The sequence below is a fragment of the Neomonachus schauinslandi genome, chromosome 10 (assembly GCF_002201575.2).
Source record: "Neomonachus schauinslandi chromosome 10, ASM220157v2, whole genome shotgun sequence".
NCBI classification, from domain to species: Eukaryota; Metazoa; Chordata; class Mammalia; order Carnivora; family Phocidae; genus Neomonachus; species Neomonachus schauinslandi.
The window spans coordinates 99,173,803-99,192,978 of record NC_058412.1 but is presented as its reverse complement, the minus strand read 5'-3'; the positions used below and the strand labels follow the sequence as shown (position 1 = coordinate 99,192,978).

The 19,176-nt window shown below is 41.9% G+C and overlaps 1 protein-coding gene across 3 annotated transcripts in view; it reads right to left on the bottom strand.

The window, feature by feature from the left end:
• The window catches only part of SEL1L2 (SEL1L2 adaptor subunit of ERAD E3 ligase), a 62,769-nt gene that overhangs the window by 5,168 nt on the left and 38,425 nt on the right, over nucleotides 1-19,176 (bottom strand). For 2 of the 3 annotated variants that reach the window (XM_021700719.2, XM_044918864.1), the window contains 5 exons: nucleotides 17,847-17,924; nucleotides 12,620-12,682; nucleotides 11,968-12,055; nucleotides 9,588-9,736; nucleotides 8,099-8,173 (listed from right to left, as the gene is read on the bottom strand). In XM_021700719.2, the coding sequence (XP_021556394.2) occupies nucleotides 8,099-8,173; nucleotides 9,588-9,736; nucleotides 11,968-12,055; nucleotides 12,620-12,682; nucleotides 17,847-17,924 (453 nt within the window). Of the gene's footprint in view, nucleotides 1-3,283; nucleotides 3,457-8,098; nucleotides 8,174-8,280; nucleotides 8,447-9,587; nucleotides 9,737-11,967; nucleotides 12,056-12,619; nucleotides 12,683-17,846; nucleotides 17,925-19,176 lie in introns of all 3 variants that reach the window. The other variant, XM_044918865.1, reaches the window with a different exon arrangement.

The window sequence follows — 19,176 nt, the reverse complement described above, 5'->3', positions numbered from 1 at the left end:
AGCTAGGAAACAGACAGAAGGAATGGGCAGGAGGGGATGGGCAACATGTTTTGTTTATGGTTAAATTTCTGAAGCACTTTTGAATCAAGTGTAAATTGAGATAGAGTTTCACAACAACTTGTGAGCTGAGTGCTTATATTTCTACATTAGTTCAGTTCCTCTCCCAGTTTTTCCTCAGGCATTATTTTGTATTCCCAGAACAATGATGCAGTCAGTCTTGGCTCACATTTTAAGTCAAGGAGCTCATTGAGCTTAATTTAAAGTCATAAATTAGGGAATGAGATGCTTCTCAGTGAAGCCATTAGGATAAGTCACCTACATCACCCTAGTCCCGATGTCCTTTCCTAAAGACAAATGAGAACAACAATGACCCATATTTTTATCTTGATTTACCAAGGGTTGATGTATATACCTTACTTCCTTCTCCCAGAGGGCTTTATGTTTACAAGACATTTTTCGATACTCAGAGAAATCCTTGTAATGATATTATTATCTTTCCCACTGGTTTGCCTGAGGATTAACTAATAAAGAGGACTGTGAAGTGCCCTGCCGGAGAAATGCTTAATTACTTGATGACTTAAATGCTGTGAAAGTCTGCTCTCCTAATTGCTTTGCTTTCATTAACCATTGCTGGAACAAGCTTTCGGCTTTTAATTATCAGCATATTCATTTTAAGGATTAGAAAAGGTGGTATCTTCTTGTTAATTTGACTATCAGATAGCAAGATTAATAAACTTGGCCCCTGGGTACTTGGTTATTATTTTTCCAATTGCAAAACAGAAGAAATTAATAAAGACAAAGAGCAATGACTCCTCATTAACTAAAAATAAAATCCCCATGTCCGGGTCTGAGTACAGCTCTGTTCTTCGGTTTTGGTTTTTGTTTTTGTTTTTACATGTAGAGACTTCCTGTAGGAAAAAATACACCTGTGACTTTGAGATACTGATCAAAATGAACTACCCATGATTTAACTGGACCTGGACAGGCAAGAACAGAAATGCACCAGAGAGAAATTTCAAAGTTTTTTCTAAGTGTTTGAAATGTATGGCTCGACAACTGCTATTTGACACTGTGAAGAAAGTGCCTGGGAGAGAGGTTTCCTCCAAGGAGGAAAACCAGACCCTCTGACACAGTGGGCCATCTGGGCTCCCGTAGACAGAGTCCTCTTTTGCACAGTTGGCCCTGTGTCCTCCCTGTCCTCAGGGTCTTAAGGCAAAACGGTCTCACTGTGGTGAGGGTAAGGCTGTCATGGGGACCAAGTCCTTGAATCACATAGGACAGGTGAGCTAATTTAAATTTAATCTGTAGAGCGGGGTCACTTTTATCCATGAAACACATACTGCTCCTGTCACCATTATTGTCACATTTTGTATGAGGTATGATGAACAAAAGCTTTAATCTTATTGAAACTTAGCAGCCACTCAAATTCTCTTCTGATCTAAATACGAGTCATTGCACACACTGACTACAGAACCCCTTCACAAAGGCTTATTGTTTTAGTTCTAAGCCTGGGGAGGGGAGGTATCATTGTCCTGTTTTACAGCTGTGGATGAAGGTTGGAAGGGAGTGGGGTGTGGCTAAATGGCATGCAAAGAAATCTTCTGACTTAGCTATTTGATCCCATTTTATAAACACAGGAAGCTTGTACCTGCTAAGAATTGGGAAGACAGACTGGATTTGGATTTGAGATCCTTTCCACTGCTTAGGGTGCTGGAGATGATGAAAAGTGATCAGCCAAAAGGCAGGCCACAGGGGGAGCTCAGGAAGGCAGGGATTTGGATTGTCGGTGCCTGAATATGAAGCCCCTGGTTGTTGCAGGGTGTACCATTAGCAGTCAGATAGGAAATTCCCCATCAATAACTCAACTACTAGCACAACTGGAAGAAAGAAGAAATTATAGAAAAGCTGATAACCCCCTCATTACTTGGCTCTCAAAATGCAGTTGGGAGTATAAACTCTGATATGAAATATATACTTGAGCACTAAGAAAGACTTGGTGCAGGGCTCACTCTTTACCCCAAAAAACATGGGGTCAGACAGGCCTGGGTTCAAATTCTGACTCCACCACCGATAAGTTCTGCAAAATTGGCCATGGGACTTAACCTCTCTGCACTCTTGGTTTCCTGAGGCATACATTGACTCCTTATCTCGTTGAGTGGTTGTGTGATTTAAATGGCATAGTATAGGGGTGCATGGGTGGTTCAGATGGTTGAGCGTCTGCCTTTGGCTCGGGTCATGGTCTCCAGGTCCTGGGATCGAGCCCCGTGTCGAGCTCCTAACTCGGCAGGGAGTCTGCTTCTCCCCCTCTTTCTGCCTCTCCCCCTGCTTGTGCTCTCTCTGTCTCTCTCTCAGATGAATAAATAAAATCTTTAAAAATAAACAAATAAATAAATGGCATACTATATATAACACACCAAAGGCCTGGCTATTGCTATCATTATTGATATTTAATACACCTTTCTTACTGTGTCAGAACTCCATGCCATCTTCTGCCTTAATTACACGTACTAAGGGATTTACCCAATATATCCTTGTCATGTTAGCTCTCTCTCTCTTTTTTTTTAAGATTTATTTATTTATTTACTTGACAGAGAGAGACACAGTGAGAGAGGGAACACAAGCAGGGGGAGTTGGAGAGGGGGAAGCAGGCCTCCCGCGGAGCAGGGAGCCTGATGCGGGGCTCGATCCCATGACCTGAGCCGAAGGCAGATGCTTAATGACTGAGCCACCCAGGTGCCCCAGCTCTCTTTCTTAATATGCTTTATCTCCTCAAGTAAAGTGTAGTCTTTGAAGGATGGAGATCTATTTTCTTAGGATACCCTAGAGTGCTCAGCACTGCGTCATGTACACAGTTGGTGATTTATAAGACATTTTTAGATTAATGTCACCTTGGTATCCAGCTCTGACCTCATTCCCACTTTCTCCTTGTTTATTGAGAGCTTGAGTGTCAATGGAAATTTTAATGGAAAAAGGCCTGGAGGTGGAAGGGTGTGGGGGCAGGGCCCACTACTATTGCTGAAAAAAGCTTGAAGTTATGAATCTAATTAGCCTAGATTAGATTAATTTCAACTCGCTAGTTACGTCTTCAGGCATAAATGGAAAAAATAACTTCCTCCTCATAGGGTTCATGTTAGGGTAACTCTTATGTGTTGGCACAGGGGGAGGGACTCAGCAAATGTTGTCTTTTCCGTCCTTCCTCTACACTGATGACATCAATGAAATTAAAAACATTTACAAATTTTCCCTTCCCATACCGCTGCCATTACTAGGTTTGGATTATTACCTTTGCGGTACCTAAGCCGTGTTCGTACATATAGGCCAGGTTGAACATGGCTTGTGCGCTGTGGTACTTGTCGGCTGCAATGCTGTAATGTGTGGCTGCTGTCTGGTAGTCTTTCTTAGTCCCGTAGCCATAGTAATGGTAATCTCCAATTTTTACTCTAGCGAATGCATTGCCTGATAGAAATGTTAGAAAGAGAAGAAAAAGAACTCTGATGATTCATGTACAGTCCCTAGTAACTCAACCTAATGGTAATATACATTAAAAAGAAAAACAAAACACTTCAGAATCTTGGAATCAAGATTAGATATAACTTCTGGAATATAAAATATAACACTCATCTTTAGCTATCTTCATTGCAGGCATAACTCCCATGATATGGTATGAATGTTCTTAAAGAATAAAAAATTGGGAATTTTACATTTTAAATTCATTTTTTGAAGGTAGGTCAACTCTTGGGAAACTGGATCCCACCCCTTTGGTTCTCAAACTTCACCCCTGAAGCTCTACTCTCCTGCATCACCCAAGTCTCCTTCTTTCCTACATCAGTCCCATCAGTCATTTAAACACACTTTGGTATCTTCTGTCAACAAAAACACATCCTCTCTTTATCCCATGGTGTGCCCTTCTAACTACTCCCCACTTCTCTGCTCCCTTCACACTTTTCCAAAGTGTGTTCTATACTCACTGTCTCCAAAGCTTCACCTCCTACCCACATACTCTTCAACCCCCTCCAATCTGGCTTCTGCCCCTCTCCATGAAACTGCTACTTTCAAGGTGGTTGATAACCTCCATGCAGGTAAATCCACCAGTCACTTCCCTGTCCTCATCTTACTGGACCTCTATGCAGCCCTGGAGTCATTGGACCTATCTGCCCACGCACTTTTCTCTCTTGACACCAGTGACCTTGCATCCTCTTGATTTCCCTCCTGTCTCATAGGCCTCTCCTTTCTAAATCTTGCCTGATTCTTCCTCTACCCATCTTGTAAATATTGGAACATTAAGGGTTTATTAGTTGACTCCTTTTTTCCCTTTCTTCTCTTCCTTCTTTTCTCTTCTCTTTCCTCTCTCTACTGCTCTCCTCTATCTCAACTCTTTTTCTAGGTGATCTTGAGCAGTTCCATGCCAATCTTGATATTCACTCTTCCTGAATTTCATCTATAGTCCTGTCTCTCCCCAAGCCCCCAACTCCTCTAATTGCCTCTTTGATTTCTCTACTTGGATCTCAAAGCATGCAATAGAGATTCCTAACACCATGCTACCTACCTCCCTCAAACCAAATCAAACCAAATCATCAGTTTCATCGCAATCTCAGTGCTAGCACCATTGTTCAGGCCATAAATCTAAGTTAGTTATTCCTAGTTATTTCCCCCTCATTTCTTATTGAATCCTTCAGCAGGTCCTACCTCTAAAACACACCTGTTTGTTGCTGTCTCCTTCACCACCTAGGTCAAGCCTGGAGTACTACAATAGCCTCCAAACTGTTCTTTTATCTCCACTTTTCAATATCTTCTCCATACAACAGCCAGGATGATTTTTTAAAAAGTTTTATTTATTTATTTTTAGAGGGGAAGAAAGAGAGTGCTTGTGCAGGGGCGTGCATGCATGAGTCAGGGGAAGGAGCAGAGGGAGAGAGAGAAACTCCAACAGACTCCCCTCTGAGTGCAGAGCACCACACAGGCCTGAGATTACAACCTGAGCTGAAATCAAGAGTTGGTCGTTTAACTGACTGAGCTGCCCAGGTGCCTCCCAGGATGATTTTTTTTTTTTTAATGTAAAGTCAAATCCTGTTATTCCCCTGTTAGCCCCAAAGTGATTCACTTTGCACTTGGAATAATATCCAGACTCCCTACCTGACCTCCCAGTCATGCTTCATCTGCCTTCCGCCTCCCTGACTAGCCTCATCACATGTCACTTTCTTGATATGTTCTAGCTTTCTTAATATTCCATAATACTCCTTCAACACACCAAGCTCATTCTTGCCTCAGGACCTCTGCATTGAGATCCTTCATGTCCCTCTGCCTGTCACGTTTGGACTTCCTCTGACTCTTCATGTTTGTTTTCTCATTATCCAGGTCTCACTGCAAATGTCACTTCCCTCCTAGAGGCCTTCTCTGACTGCCTTGTCTAAAGCGTCCTCTCAGCCCCCACCCCAGGAGTTACCTATCTCACCTATCTCACCTCCATGTTTTCTTTCCTTCACAGCACATATCGCTAATTGTTTCCTTTTCTCTCTCTCATGAATTTATTTTTTCTCTCTTAGGAGGACAAGAACTTTGAAGTTCTTGATCACTGATATCATCCCAGACCTAGAATGGTACTTGACAAATATTTATGGAATGAATGGACAGACATGGTAGGAAACTTTTTAGAAAATGCTTTTCCCAAATGTTAAATAATTTAGGATCTTACTTTCCAACAAATTTGGATATATTCAGGAGTAGAAAAAAGTTCACGTGACTTTTTAAGATATGAGACTTTAATCTTTCAAAGGCCACTTAGGGATGACCTCTAAGGGTCCTTCTGGGGTCCATGTTTCCATTCACTAGGAAAATGTTAATTGAAAAGATGAGGGAATGCTAATCTAGGACATCCGTCTCAGGTGTGGCCAACCCCTCTAGCACGGTCTAGACTTACTTGGAAAAGGAGGAAGTGCCCTGTGTAGTATGGTCTGAGGTATATAATTAAGGGCTATAGGACTCCTTCCATCCAAAATTTTCCCCATATTTGACCAATGCAATGCCTAAAATCCTTTGGAACTGATTCCTCTAGGTACTGAAGTTCTTTTAATCTTCTAGAATCCTCTATTAAAATGTAATACCATGAGCCATCGTTAGCTCTTTCTGAGTAGAGGTATTATCATAAAATTTGTAAGCTGCTAAAGACATTGGTTAAGAGGGTTTGCTTCCCAGATGCTTCAAAAGGTACAGACAGGGCACCTGGGTGGCTCAGTCGTTAAGTGTCTGCCTTCGGCTCAGGTCATGATCCCAGGGTCCTGGGATTGAGCCCCATATCAGGCTCCCTGCTCAGCGGGGAGCCTGCTTCTCTCTCTCCCACTCCCCCTGCTTGTGTTCCCTCTCTCGCTGTGTCTCTCTCTGTCTAAAAAATAAATAAAATCTTTAAAAAAAAAAGGTACAGGCAGCTGGGGGCAAGTCCTTATAGCACTGTTACCCAAGAGAGGGGCCTGGACAGACCTTGAGAGGCAAAAAGCCCTTAAAGCCTTAATGAGAAACCCACTCCATTTCTAATTTTGCCCAAAGCTGCCCTCCATTGACCTAAAGATTCTTTCTGGGCCATAATCACAAAAGAACAGGACTTCTGGTGCATTTAAGTGGTAAGCAGGGCCTCTGAACTCCCTGAGCTGGAAGGCAGTGAACGAACAGGTTTTCCAGAGGAGTCAGTTCCACTGTAATTAAGGGGCTGACTGGGGACATATGGTGACTCTGACAGGCTCTCAGGGGGTCACTTGACAGTGGGAAGGATTCCCCCCTTGAATTTCACAGTCACAGCATGGTGACTGAGTCCTAATGGGTCAGCACTCTCTTCACACACAGCCACTGCTGAAAGAAGCACCACCAGCGCTGATTAGATACGTTCATTATTACGTTTCCTAACCTCAAGTGAGGCACTCAGCAGCCTCATCTCCAAGGACATTCATGCCTGACCTCTCTTGTGACACATAATTATTTTTAGTGGCTTGACTTTTTTTTTATATTGGCGAATTCTGTTTTAATATTAATGTCCCCTCACTTTCAACGTCTCCTTTCCTTGGTGCAATTTCCACACATTTCCTGGCTTGGAATAAGCCTGTATTTGCTGCAATTGAGCTGATTTGCCATAGCTGAGAGATTGGTGTTGTTTCCCTATGCCAAACAAGGTCTTTATTGCATTTTAGAAAACACACACTTTTCTTCTATAGGGAATTTCTCGCTAAAATCGCATGGATGGCTTGCTGCCCCGTCACCGGCTCAGCTGGATCTGCGAAGGCACCCCTGTGACTTTTCCTCTCAGCTTCATATTAGTGTCAGCCGAGAATTATTTTTTATCCCATTCACTTCGTATGGAAAGAGACGATTCGACCTTACCATGAGACACTTTTAAGAAACTTAATCGTAAATAAAAATTGCTCTTTTACTGCATGAGAGTTCCTCACATATCCAAATCCTGATCGTGAGAGCTTTGCAGCATCTGTTTTTACTAATGCCACCTGCCAGTGCTTTCCCACAAGTGCTACTGTATATTCTTCATCACATGTGAACCCTGTAAGCTGGGCACAGGGAGAGGATCTTGATATTTGACTCTGGGTTTTGTTCTGTTTTGTTTTCTGGTGCTAACATGTTAATAGTTATAATAAAGATCTGAAGTTTGTAGTAATCATCAATGTGGTATTTTAAAAGAGCTATCAAGTGAGTCGTAGATCCATGAATAATTTTGCCTATAAATTCATTGAGACATAGGTCACTTCTCTGATAAGTTCAGAAGAAAACTCAGCAAATGAGTGACTGAAGTCAGAACAAGAAAACTGGTTTCCTGAGTAAAACTGATGTTTCAAACAACGGCTCTGGTGCCATGGAGACCGAGCCATAGAAAAATTCCTATGGTTTACCAAACCAGGGACCTAGAGAATAACAAAGAAAAGAAATTCCTGGAAATGACCCCTCACCAAAGACTGACCCTAAGATTGGTACAGTTCGAAAGACCACCTAATTGATATCCTGCAGCTTTCTGCTTATATGCCCAAGAACCCAGCTGGAGCAAATCGATGACTAATAGTGGGCAGGGACCAGGTGTATGCTCATTTTTATCTAGGTTCTGTACCTTGAATGGCAGCTCGATTCCATAGGAGAAGTGCCATTGGATACATCTTCTCTTTTTCAAGAATTTTAGCCTTTTCTAAAAAAAGGAGACATTTCATTAGGAAGGCTTAAAATACCCGTGTAGTAAAGTCATTTATGCATATGTATGATTGGGGAATTGCAGAGAATTTTAACTTATCTTACTAGATTCCAAAATGAATGCTGAATTGCTTTGAGCTACTTCATACCCCATTTCTGCAAGTAGTGCATACTGAACAAGAGAAGAATCTATATCACCATCTTTATAGGCAAAGTATGCTGTCAGGAATTTCTCAGCCCAGTGGCCTAGTTCACAGACACCTTTATAAAGCTGTACATGGAAAAAGAAATCAAGCAGACTAGTTAGCCGATATACTTCATCCCAGGCAAATGATAAATGAAGTCAATCTTCAGCTTCTGCTGGCTGGTCAGGCAAGGATTTTGGGTCTAAAACATGGTTTCTGAAAATTATTTAGGGGGAAGAGATAATACCTTTCATAGGCACAAAGATTACAAGTGTATATTTTTTGGTCTTGAGCTGAAACTTCCTGAGGCTTATTTTAAATTTACATAATAAACTCTCCTGACTTAGAGGCTATTTGGCAGGACAAGAATGTATCGACTTCTATTTTTAAAAAAAAGGACTTTCTGGGTACTGCTGCTCTGCAAGGGTGAGTTATAAGGCCACAGCTGATGTGGAAAGGAGAGAATGAAGGGAAGACAGTGCCTGAGGGTGTAGGTGACATAACCGCGAGGGAGGTGTGCAGAGCTCTGTGGGGACAAGCGTCAACTTAGCTGAATAGCCCTTATGTAACCAAAAGAGGTTAGCCATACATAATTCATTAGGAAGCTGGCAAAGGAGCAAATCTAAAGATAGATTATTAGCTGGCAGCTTTTGAAATGAGTTTCAGAGGGGCCAGATTGTAACATGGAGGTATTTATATTGGTGCAGCGGAAGTGTTTAATAAATCAATAAAGGGCATTAAGGTCCTAAAAGCTTTCTTTTGAAAAGTACATCACTGGCTCAGGCTGAAAGGATTCACTTTCTTAGTTGTCATCCAAATCATCAAGAACCTAAGGACCTTGCTTTCTGGGAAGAAGTGGGCTACATTTTCTGGGCTCAACCAAGCCTTTCATTTCCCAAGTCACAACTCCCAGTCCCACTTAGAAGTGCTAAAATGCCCTGGCCATTTGACTGAAGGCTGAGACCGAGCCCCTTAACTGAATTCTGAGGTGAGCTCTGAACCTGATGAAAAGCCAAAAGCAAGAGAGGAGGGATCATTTCTCTTCTTCCCTTTCCCAGCCCGAGTTATGTTTACGTCACAGCTTTTCCGCCCTGGCAAATGTCCGTGTTCACACTCTCAACTGGGAGAGGTAATACCTATAAAATCAAAGGCACCAACAACTTAAGGACAGTATCACCTCCTCTCTGTGATAAATGAAGAATGCTTTAGAAACATCCCATTATTTACCTCCACAGCAGTTCTGCACGATCGTAACACTCCTGTTCCTGTCGCGTACATCTCGGCCAGGTAATAAATGGCGAGGGGCTGCCCACTCTGAGATGCCAAGTAAAAATATTTGAAGGCAAGTTTATAATCCTTCCATACTCCAGAGCCAGCTGAAAATTAAAATTATTTTGAGCCACCCCTTATTCGTTTTATATTTTATGTTATAATCTATGGGTATAATGGTCACAGTGATGACTACTACTTTACACTTGATTTTAGCCAAAAGTAGGATGAGAAAAACCAACCAAAAGTCAAGCTGTTATAGATCCACTATTTAGAGGGGAAAGAAGTTAAGTTTGATTGTAAGGAAGAATATGGAAATTTATGTTCTTGACCTATTCAGAAACCTGAAGAAGAAAGACTCTTCAGTCTCATGAAAATATCTTAATACAGCACACCTAAGGTTAATAAAAAGCAGACCAAGAGGTGGTCTCTGAGGACTAGGGACAACATCAGGACATGGCTCACCATCCTTGTCCTTCCACACCAGGAGACCAGTAGAGCTCCTCCCAGCCGTAATTACAGAGTTTGGAGCCGGCAAACTCCAGCTCCCAGAGGCCCAGCTCAGACTCAACTCATGCTTGTAGCAAGGAGAGGCATTTAGGGCTAGGGTGGAAAATCAGCACACTCTCAGCAGCTTGTCCTGGCTCTCTCATTACCCCTTTGTGAGTTGGGCACCTCTAAGGCACTTCATTTGTAAAAGGAGAGGCTTTCACTAGATGGTCCTTAACCTGTCTTCCAGCTCTCAACATTTCATAACCTTTAGAAACAGTGCCACTAAGAGCAAAGACTCTGGAGGCAAATCACTTGGGTTTGAATCCCAGTTCCACTAACTGTGTGATCTTGGGCAAGCTGTTGGACCTTGATGTGCCTCAGTTTGCTCATCTATAAACTGTAGGATACCCTTAGACGTGTTGAGAGGACTAAATGAGTATATACACATAAAGACTTAATAAACATTACTATTACTCTTATTCTAGAGGCTTGAGGAATCTGATAGATCCTGGGCCTGCCAATGATGCAATCTGCTGCTGCCCTAGCTCCATGTCAAAGGAAGGACTTCGGATACTCAGGTGTGTTCAGATCTCTTGGTACTCATCTTGGGCACTCCCTCTCTCAATCCCCACAGGGCATTAGAAACTTTCATGGCTTTCTGAGACCTCCTACCCCAATCACTCTACCTTTGCTCTCAGAAGACAACTTGGTACCTCCTGGCTCCTTGAGGAAATTCTTACATTGTCTTTTCTCACTTGCCTCTCTCTTCCTCCCTCCAGATTTACATCTGCACTATCCTTTCCTCCAACTCTCCAGTCTTTAAGAGTGAGAAATCCCTCCTCTTTATCAAGAGTAAGGAGGCCTCCACCTATCTGGGTGCAATCAGATCCTAATGCCACCCAACTTTTTTTAGAACCTCTTCATCAATTATCTCATCACTCCCAAGACACATAAACCATCTCCATTGGCTGGCTCTTCTTTTTTTGACAAAAATTATACCCAGGTCTCTCATCATCTTAAAAAGAACTCCCTCTTGGTTCTTGGTCCACCTCATGCCACTGTTCCATCTCTCTTCTTCCATTTAAAGGCACACAACTACCAAGAATATTTTTACTCATCTACTTTCTCACCTTCTAGTCATACCTCAATCCATCATATCTGGCTTCTACCCCAACCAGTCCAATGACCACACAAACATTCTCTATATTGACAAGTCTCATGGATTCTCAGCCCTTTCTTATTTGTTTGTTTGTTTTTGTTTTGTTTTGAAGAAGCAGGCTTCTCATTGCATTTCACAGGGGTGATCATTCATTTATTCTTTCTTCAAAGTTATATCTTGTGGCTTCCTTAAGATCACTTTTCCCTCTTATGCCTCTGACTATGCCTTTTCAGTCTTTTTGTGACTACTCTTTCTATGCCCATCTTTTCAATACAATACTGAGGACTACCAGATTTCTGACCATGGATCACTGTTCCTCTCATGCTCTCCCTCTTTTTGAGTGTCTCAGTTACTTTTAACTAACTCCTGTTATGTTGATGCCTCCCAAATCTTTCTCTTCATGTCTGACTTTTCTTGTGAGTTTCATACCTGCTTTTGGGTATGCTCATTGGATATCACAAGGCTCCTCAAATTCAACCTTTTCAAAAGTGAGCTTCCTGACTGTACCTCCTTGCTTCCTCCCTCAACTGGTGTCCTCTTCTTAAGTCTTCAAATTCCTCCTCCAATTGCTGCCTCAATATTCTATCTAAACCAATCACTCCAACAATTTGATCTTTGTTAAAAAAGGAGTAGACTTAATAATGCATTTGTCATTCTTGGTATAGCAGCCATATTTGTAGCACTTACAGTAGTACATGAAGCCTAATTGAAACTGTGCATTGGGCCATCCTTTCTCTGCAGCTTTCTGAAAGTATTTAAGTGCTTCAGCATAATTCTGCAAGATAATTACACTCTATTACTCAAAGGTGTATTTATAACTCCATGGTAACAATTGCCTTCCACTTAAAAAAAAAGAGTATAGATAGTGCTTTATGTGATTTAGGCTAATTAAAATAATATCTGAAGTATTATATATTTTATTTCATTATTATATTGGATTCTATTAGGAAATAATTATCTCATTTTCACTGTAAATTATGTCTTTTCCTACACTGACAGGTTTTGTTAAATACTGGGGGAAGGTCACTCAAAAGGCAGAGGTTACACTAAGAAGATAAATTTCTCTATCAGAAAAAATCCTCGGAGGTTGTATGATTAATAAGGTTACTTAGAATCTATAATTCTAAGATATAATTAGGGTTGTTATTGTTGTCACAGATCTGTTCTATGTCTCTTTGGCAAATATTCCACTAGATTATTATATTTTCTATTGTCAAATATGATAGTTTGGCAAACCAGATATTAAAGACTAATTCCTTTTAATTAGTCAACGATGATGAATTTTACCCTATAAATTGCTAGAAATGTGTTGAAAAGATAAAGAAATTTTTTAACTTACCACAGGAACTCCTTTTCCATAAAAGTAAAGAAGACCGAGCCCATGAAGACCAATTGCATTGCCCTGGAACAGTTTTAAAAATCCAAGTAAAGTCCCAGAAGAATTCATGATGAGGAAAATTATGACAAAATCATTCTAAATATTTAAAATGTACCCAGTAGGGGATTAAATCAAGGCAAGTTAATCAGGCAGTTGGTAAATTACTCTGTCTCTCTCTAGTTTCTCCTTTCAGACCTTCATAACCCCCTTTGACTAGAAAAGAGGGAAATGAAGGTCAAATCTTTTCTCCATTCTTTCACTCAGCATTTATTTAGTGCTTGTTTTGTGTGTGACTCCATAATAGGTGTTGGACTGAGGTAGGAGGTGAAAGTTAAAAGATGAATGAACAATGATCCCTGCCTCAGAGAGTTCACTGGCTAGTGGGCTCTGATCAACTAGGTAGCACCTCTTAAAATAGCCAAGTCAGATGTGGTAAGTCCTATAGTAGAATCAGATTCAGGAATGTTGTGGACACCTAGTTGTATGTTGTTGTGGACATCAACAGCCTAGATGAGCCTAGGGCCTGAGGGGATTGAGTTGTCAAAGGTGATTGACATTTGAGCTTGGTCTTGAGGATGTGTAGGAGCTTTCCAGAAGGAAGTCTATCCAGACACTTGTTACCTGCTTTGGTCAAAGGAGGTTGATATAAATGGCCAAATAACATTTTAGAGATTCTGTGAATTTCAATCTAGCCATTATGGACGGTAAAGTACTGTTAGCATATGTTTCTTTATTCAAATATGTTTCTTTATTCAAATTTGACTGCTTATAACATCATCAATGTCTTCTTTTCCACTTGATGTTAAATTACCATTTCTTTTTCTAATTAGTATTCTTAAGAGTCTAGGGAAGGGAGTTTTTAGCATGTTTTAGCATTTAACGCATGTTCAAATATATTGATATTTAGCATATCAATCCAGGATGAAGAGTGAATCTTAAAAGTGACTTTCCCAACCAGGAAACTCACTTTTCTTTTTGTCTCCCATCATGTATTTCACTCTTTCGTGACTGAGTGAGGAGGCACATTTGGCCCACCTGTCATTTAGCAGACCTATAAGTTTGTTTTACAGGTTTATAGTATTTCCTCAGGAACTCAAGTTTTGATTGAAAGCTCTCCAGATTTCTTCTTACCTCCTAAATGGAGTTATTGTGGATGCAGCCAGAGTACCTCTCAGTGATACAAGAATAGCACATAACTAGAGAAGGCATAGTTGAAAAAAGATTTCAAAACTCCAAAGTTTGAGCTTATGTATACCAAAGGGCCAGCTATTGTAAGAATTCTTAAGGATGGTCCAGCTGTATTTAAAACAGGTGGAATATAGCTGCTCTCTTCTTCCCGCTTGTTCCATGACTACATCTACCTGTGGTCCTAGGACTCTTGGGATGGTCTGGTCTGGGGGTGGTAAGGCCTGCTGTGATGGTTGTGGTAAAGTCTGGTGAGTCTGTCTTCCAACTATCCTCATTTTAGGTCTTGGGACAAATGGAAGGGAAGGGAAATGAGAAGAGGGAAGGAGGAAGGGAGAAAATAGGGTACAAGTTCTAACTTTTGACTCACCAACTGCATAAGGACCAGAGGACTTATTTGTAACTTTCAGGTCAGGAGTAGCCAACTCAGATATACCTCCAGGAGCCATTCAGGTACTGTAAGAAGTACATTAATCCAGGCAATAGAGTGACAGAGACTGAGACAAAAGAGAGGGTCCCTGCCCCATCTAAAGGCAGCAGCAACCCCTCTGCTCTCTGTTCCAGGCCACTGTTGTCACATAGAATAGCAGCCTCATCTGGTCAGCTCTTCCCATTTTCCAAGAAAAGCTGGATGTCCAGACTTTTATATGACATTTCCTAATCTTTGTTACTTCAGTGTAGTTGACACACGGTATTACATTATTTTCAGGTGTATAGGGTAGTGATTCGACAACTCTCTATACGTTATGCTATGCTCACTGCAAGTGTAGCTACCATCTGTCACCATGTGAGATTTCCTACTCTTTGAAACACTTTCTGGGCCAAACAGAACATATGTATAGGCAATCCCCCCATATATAATTTCCACTTCAGGGCTCAGAGCTCTTGCTTAGGTTAACTGACATGAACTTAGAGAGCACATGGTCATTTATTTGTCAAACATTTAATGAACCTCTACTATGTACTAAGACCACCATCCTCCTCTAGTTGAGGAGACATGGTCTTCAGATAGTACGAGAGAAGGCACAAGGTAGAAGCAGTAAAGTTCCAGCAGTACAGAGAGTGAATGGAGGGCAAGCGCAGAAGAGGGAAAATTATATGAACCAATGTGGGTAGAGATGGCTTTGTGGAAGGAAGCTGTCCTCTGGGGGATGGGTAGGATTCCGAATGGGGGATTTTGGGAAGGGAAGCAAAATGACAAAAGTGTGAAGATGAGGACGGGCCTGATGTGTTCAGAGGTGTGAAAGAGAAAAGCAGAAGGGCACTCCTGGGTGGCTCAATTGGTTAGGTGTCTGCCTTTGGCTCAGGTCATGATCCCAGAGTCCTGGGATTGAGTCCCGCATTAGGCTCCTTGCTCAGCAGGGAACCTGCTTCTCCCTCTGCCTCTTCCTCCTGCTCCCCCTGCTTGTGCTCTCTCTCTCTCTCTGACAAATAAATAAATAAAATCTTAAAAAAAAAAGAGAGAGAGAAAAGCAGAAGAATATGGTCCAATATGGACCAAACAGGATAACTGCTTATGTTTCTGAGTAAATAAGATAAAAGAAATCATAAAGACTGTAGCTTTGCATTCTGGTACTGATATGACTTAAAAACAAATTTAAAAACGTATGTATGGTTATAGACATTGGGGAGGGTATGTGCTATGGTGAGTGCTGTGAATTGTGTAAGACTGTTGAATCACAGGGCGCCTGGGTGGCTCAGTTGGTTGGGCGACTGCCTTCAGCTCAGGTCATGATCCCAGGGTCCTGGGGTCGAGTCCCGCATTGGGCTCCCTGCTCTGCAGGGAGCCTGCTTCTCCCTCTCCCACTCCCCCTGCTTGTGTTCCCTCTCTCGCTGTGTCTCTCTCTGTCAAATAAATAAATAAAATCTTTAAAAAAAAAAAAAAAAAAAGACTGTTGAATCACAGACCTGTACCTCTGAAACAAATAATACATTATATGTTAAAAAAAAAAAAAAGAAGAAGATAGTAGGAAGGGAAAAATGAAGGGGGGTATATCGGAGGGGGAGACAAACCACGAGAGATGATGGACTCTGAGAAACAACCTGAGGGTTCTAGAGGGTAGGGGGTGGGGGGGATGGGTTAACCTGGTGATGGGCATTAAAGAGGGCATGTTCTGCATGGAGCACGGGGTGTTATGCACAAACAATGAATCATGGAACACTACATCTAAAACTAGTGATGTATGGGGATTAACATAACAATAAAAAAATTAAAAACAAAAAAAAAAGAGGGCACATATTGAATGGAGCACTGGGTGTTACATGCAAACAATGAATCATGGAACACTACATCAAAAACTAATGAGGTAATGCATGGTGATTAACATAACATAATAAAATTTAAAAAAACGTGTGTGTGTGTGTATCTACTTTTTTTTTTTAAGTAGTAAAAGAAGAGTGTGGATATGCAGAGTGGAAGACAGAAACCCTTTACGTTGGTAGTGACCCCAAGTGAGAAATCTAATAAACCATCCAGGTGATGATAAAGGAATATATATGGTCATGTCCACCTGATGCCATTCAGAATAATTAACCTAAATATAATTTCAGATTTTCTCTGTGTAGAAAGGTAGCTCAGGTTTAGAACACAGGTAGCTCAGATCCCTGCTGGTTACACAGCCCTGCATAGCTTGGGAGCTGGGTTAATTTACACATCCAGCTTCCTGGCATTGTTCCTTTGGGCTGACAAATCAGCGTTATTTGCCAGATTACAAGAGATCTTCCTCTGTTACATTACCCCACCTTCTTTTCAGTCAGCTTTCCCTTGTTATCCTAATCTAATGGTACTCCAGATAACCAGCCTGCTGAGCAAAAATTTCTTATAAATTACAAGGGAGAGGAGCCGAGTACCAGCCTTCTCAGTAATTTACACCACAATAGTAGCAGCTCTGAGGTGCTAGTCATTTATAAATAGGCTCCTAAAGCAGCGTGTGGGCTTTTAAAAACTGAGAGCAGTTGAAAATATTCCCCAATTTGAGCACATCTTTACTCCCAGTATTGGAGTATGGGGTTGTAAGACAACACAATGCTTCCTACTGTGCAGGGTTAGAAAGTTTATCAGGGCCATTCCCCAACATTAGGCTGATGAATGTGGCAGTGAGGTTGTTCTTAATGTACCGAAGGGATTCAGAGTAGTCTACTAAGTTTTATCAGACAGATGCCAGGCTCACTGAGCCCAGGAATCAAGACAAAAATTTTCATGGCAGGAGCCATATTAATCCATTTTTATATTCCCTCACAGGTCCAATTAGTTCTGTCTTGGATATGCTTTGAGGTTCACACCACCTCACAAGATAATAGCTGACACACTGTGTCTACTGTAAGCCAGGAATTATTGCTTTAAGGACTTTGCAATACCAGGCCAATAAATATTAACCTATTAAATCCTGGCAACAACATTATGAGGCAAACTTATATTCCCATTTGACAGATGGGGAAATTGAGGCACAGAGATTTGCCCATGGCCACACAGGCAGTGTGCTGCAGGGCTGGCATTTAAACCACGGATTCTGTCTCCAGAGCCATGCTCTCATCCATCTTGTCCCCATCCCCTGTCTGATGATCTGCTCAGGTCAGGGGAGTTTCTAGCCTTTGGGGGCGATCGAACTGGAAAAAACTGAGCACTTCTTATTTGTCTTTGTCCTGAACTTACCGCAGACATTGTTTGAGTTTTCCCTCCCTCTGTCCTTGTCCCTTTTATTTCCCATTTCCTGAGTTAGATGGCCTCACCTACTGCACAGGGGAGGGGAAGCTGGGACTTGTCTGGCCCCCTGCTAGCGCAGCGTATGTTGCTGCCATTTTTCATTTACTAAGAAGACAAGTGATGTCTCCCCCTATCCCAACGCCCTATTTCATTGCCAGTGATACTCTTCTTCTACAGGACACAGAACTCCCAGGCTCATTAGCTGGGCATGGGGCTTTGGAATCAACTTTTTGGCATCAGTCTGCATATAATAAAAGCCAAATGTTTTTCTGGGCTTACAGGAATGGGCTGAAGACATACCTTACTGGCTGCCATGGAAAAGTATTTGAGGGCAGTAGCATTATTCTGTGGCGCTGCCGCATTTCCCTCTAAATACATCTTAAAAAAAAAAAAAAACGAACAAACAATATGAGGATGTAAAAAACTAAGGAATTTGTGGGTGATTAAAATATGTTTTAGAGCTACATAGACATGATGGTTGCACAACATTATGAACGTACTAAATGTCACTGAATGATACACTTTAAGATGGTGAATTTTATGTTATTTGAATTTCACCTCAATTTTCATAAAAGGAAAAACTAAGGAAATAATCTACTACATACATTCTGGGGTGACCTTGCTGGAGGGCAAAGAAATGGACCTTGTTTGTGTTTTCTCACATTTCCTTTCATCTCAAGTTATCTGTAGCCCTTGGGGAAGTGGTGCATTTGTCCCCATGGTTACTAATGTGAAATGGCTGCAGGCAGCCAAGGGCAGCACTTGGGGGAGTGAGTGGTCTTTGAAGGAGAGAAAAAAAAATGTGCCTCTTTAGAGGAACTGTCCACAAATTTGCTCAGCAGCCGAGGAGGATCCTCCCTTGGTAGGGGGCCCAAGGATGGAGTTTGGTCAGCCTAGAGCTGGTTCTCATTCCCAGGGTGTAGGAAGGAGGCACCTTATTGGGGGGAGGCCTGTATCAGTTAGATGTTCAACTGGCCCAGATGTCTTGTTACATGGCAGAGTAGGTGGTCATGGTGGTGGTAGGGGTCTCTGAACTACACTCAGCCCAGGCGCCCTGGGCCAGGTGCACTTTTCAAGGGTACTTTTGGTGCCCCAGATAAAGGCTGCTGTTGTATGGGGCTTTTTCTAACTGTCACCTCAAGAATACTATCCTCAGTCTGGAGTGGAATGCCTTGGTCAGCTGCTTCCATGAAAGACATTTGTCACACTCTACTGGGTTCCGTTCACGGTACCATTAGTTTCTTAAGTTTTTTTTTTTAAATTTTTTTTTAAAAGATTTTATTTATTTATTTGACAGAGAGAGACACAGCGAGAGAGGGAACACAAGCAGGGGGAGTGGGAGAGGGAGAAGCAGGCTCCCCGCAGAGCAGGGAGCCCGATGTGGGACTCGATCCCAGGACCCTGGGATCATGACCTGAGCCGAAGGCAGTCGCTCAACCGACTGAGCCACCCAGGCGCCCGTTTCTTAAGATTTTTAAGAAATGAAAAAGTACTGATCAAGATGAAGCATATATGGCCTCCTCACTGGAGGGATTCCTGGAGAAGCTGCAGTGTGGGGATGCTCTAGACTGAGTACTGCCCTCAGTGTCTTTTCACCTCCTCCTCCTGCAGCGGCGGCCGCGGCGGCAGG